At 48.4% G+C, this 2,901-nt stretch overlaps 1 protein-coding gene across 1 annotated transcript; it reads right to left on the bottom strand.

Annotated features, from left to right (window-relative positions):
- Positions 1–4: 4 nt before the first annotated feature.
- On the bottom strand, positions 5–409 carry SIAH2 (siah E3 ubiquitin protein ligase 2; the record flags this gene model as incomplete). The annotated part of the gene is made up of 1 exon (XM_008069760.1): positions 5–409. A coding segment is annotated over exon 1 (405 nt), but the record flags the coding sequence as incomplete, so codon positions are not given.
- Between the last annotated feature and the right edge of the window lie 2,492 nt (positions 410–2,901).

Genomic DNA, 2,901 nt, shown 5'->3' with positions numbered 1-2,901 from the left:
TCAATTCCAGTCTGTAGGCAAAGTTCTCGGCTTGCTTGCGGGTACCAATGAGCAGGACGATGGCGAAAAACTGCTGGTGGCCTTCATACTTCTCTTGTTTCTCCAGCACCAGCATGAAGTGATGGCCAAAGCACGACTGCATCATCACCCAGTCGACGGCCCCCGGCAGGTTAATGTCTGTAGCTAGAAAGACAATGTCTTCTCCCTGAAGGGTGGTAATGCTCTTGTGGGCGTGCATGAGGTGGGACATCACGGCTTCCAGGGACCCCTGCCACTTGCAGGAAGCACCGGGACAAGGGCAGGAGTAGGGACGGTATTCACAGATGTCTTCGTGTTCTGGCTTCTCCGTATGGTGCAGGGTCAGGGAACAGCCCGTGGTGGCATACTGCAGGGACGGAAAGGAACACATTGAGCCATCAGGCCATCACAAATTCCACTGGTATTTACTCACTCAAGTTTCCTGGGCTTAAACTGTAGTCTTTCTTACTTTTGCTCAAACTGAGCGAAATACTCAAGACTAAACGTCTCAGTCCCACACAGATGGAGCTGGAGATTATCATCCTAAGTGAACTACCTCCGACAGAAAATTGAACACCACATATGTGGGAGCTAAATGGACAAAAAGAAATAGCAGACACTGGGACACTAAAACTGGGGAGGTGGGGAGAGGCTGAGGGTTTAGAAGCCATGTATTGGGCACAATGTTCACTATCTGGGTATTTGAATAGTGACACCCAACCCTCACCAGTACACAAAATGTCCATGTAATAAACATTCACTTGTACTCCTGAATCTATCTCTCTATTTTTGAGTTGAGGGTCTCACTGTGTCACCCAGACTGGAGTGCAGTAGCATGATTACAGCTACCACAGACAACCTGCTGAGCTCAGGCGATCCGCCCGCATTGGCCTCCCAAGTAGCTGAGACTACAGGTACATGCCACCACACCAAGCTAATTTTTTGATTTTTTTTTTTTTTTGTAGAGACAAGATCTCACTATGTTGCCCAGGCTGGTCTAGAGCTCCTGAGTTCAGGCAATCCCCTTGCCTCAGCATCCCAAAGTGCTGGGATTACAGTCATGAGCCACTGCACTGGTATATTTCTTTTTTTCTTTAGTTGGAGTCTCACTCTGTTGCCCAGACTGGAGTGCAGTGGCATGATCAAGGCTCACCACAGCCTCAACCTCCTAGACTGAAGAGATCCATTCTCCTCAGCCTCTCAAGTAGCTGAGACTACAGGTACACCACCATGTCCAGCTAATTTTTTGATCTTTTGTAGAGACGAAGTCTTGCTATGTTGCCCAGGCTGGGATCAAACTCCTGGGATTACGGGCATGAGCCACTGCACCCAGTCTCCCAAATTTAAAATTTTTAAAAAAGATTCTCAGGCTGGGCTCAGTGGCTCAGCCTGTAATCCCAGCACTTTGGGAGGCCGAGGTGAGTGGATCACCGAGTCCACAGATTCGAAACCAGTCCGGGCACCTTGGCAAGACCTCATCTCTGCAATAAATTTAAAAATTAGCCAGAGGTGGCAGTATGTGCCCGTAGTTCCAGCTACTTGGAAGGCTGAGGCGGAATGATTGCTGGAGCCCAGCAGGTCGATGCTGGGGTGGCCGTGAGCGTGCCACTGCACTCCAGCCTGGGTGATGGAGACTCCAACTCAAAAAAACAAAAAAAAAGATTCTCATCCCCCCCCCAAAAAATCTCAGTCCCTCTTCATCATGAGTTCTGTCATGCGTAAATGTAAGGGTATTTCCTGAACCAGAGAGTGCTTCCTTCCATGCCCCCTTCCAACAATGTTTCAAGGATGAGAATTAAAGTCCTATACACAACTCAGAAATTGTTGAGTTTGCCTTCCTAAACTTTGCCTTCCTCTTATTTTCTATGAAGCTATTTTTTGATTTTATTTATTTATTTACTTGCTTATTTATTTATTTGTGAGTTGGAGTCTCACTCCATCACCCAGGCAGGAGTGCAATGGCACGCTCACGGCCACCCCAGCGTCAACCCTCTGGGCTCTAGCCATCCTTCTACCTCAGTCTCTCAAGTATCCGGACCTACAGGCGTGTGCTACCATGCCCAACTAATTTTTGAATTATTGTAGAGGTGAGGTCTCACCAAGTTGCTTAGGCTGATCTTGAACCCACGGGCTCAGGCAATCCATTCGCTTCGGCCTCCCAAAGTGCTAGGATTACAGGTTGAGCCACTGAGCCCGGCCTAGAATCTGTTTTTTAAAGAATTTAATTGCTTGAGGGGTGGGGTTGGTCCAGGAATACTACATTATTTCCAAACAAGTTTTCATATAAAGACAATTTTGAAAAAGGTATATATAATTCTCCCCAAGGCCAGGCACAGTGACTCATACTTGTCAGGCTGAGGCAAGAGGATTGCTTGAGTCCCGGAGTTGGAGACTAGCCTGGGCAACATAGCAAGACCTATAACAAAATTAGCCAGGTATGATGGCATGCACCTGTAGTCCCAGCTACTTGGAAGGCTGAGGCAGAAGGATCGCCTGAACCCAGGAACACCAGTAGCCGTGATCATGCTACTGCACTCCAGCCTGGGTGACAGAGTGAGAGGTTGACTCAAAAAAAGAAAAAAAAATTCTTCCTGTTGTCCCTCTCCACTGCTTCCTGGCTCAAAATGGTGACTGGCAGGCCAGCTGTGGAAAAGGCCTCCCTTTGGTTCCTTGCTCTTGACTGCTGGAGTGACCAGGCTAGGGCAGAGGATGGCTAGAGACCCCGACACACTGCTAAAAATATTATCTCACCGTCTCCTTTTAACCTTCTCTCTGGAAGGGAGTTGTGGGGAGGGGCCTCTGCTCACACTTTTTTTATTTTTTTGAGTTGGAGTCTCACTCGGTCGCCCAGACTGGAGTGCAGTGGCTGCTCCCGGCCACCGG

The sequence above is a fragment of the Carlito syrichta genome, unplaced genomic scaffold, assembly GCF_000164805.1.
Source record: "Carlito syrichta isolate Samal-C Ts95f unplaced genomic scaffold, Tarsius_syrichta-2.0.1 Scaffold312196, whole genome shotgun sequence".
Taxonomy (NCBI): domain Eukaryota; kingdom Metazoa; phylum Chordata; class Mammalia; order Primates; family Tarsiidae; genus Carlito; species Carlito syrichta.
The sequence above is the reverse complement of the archived record's forward strand: the minus strand, read 5'-3'. Positions and strand labels throughout refer to the sequence as shown.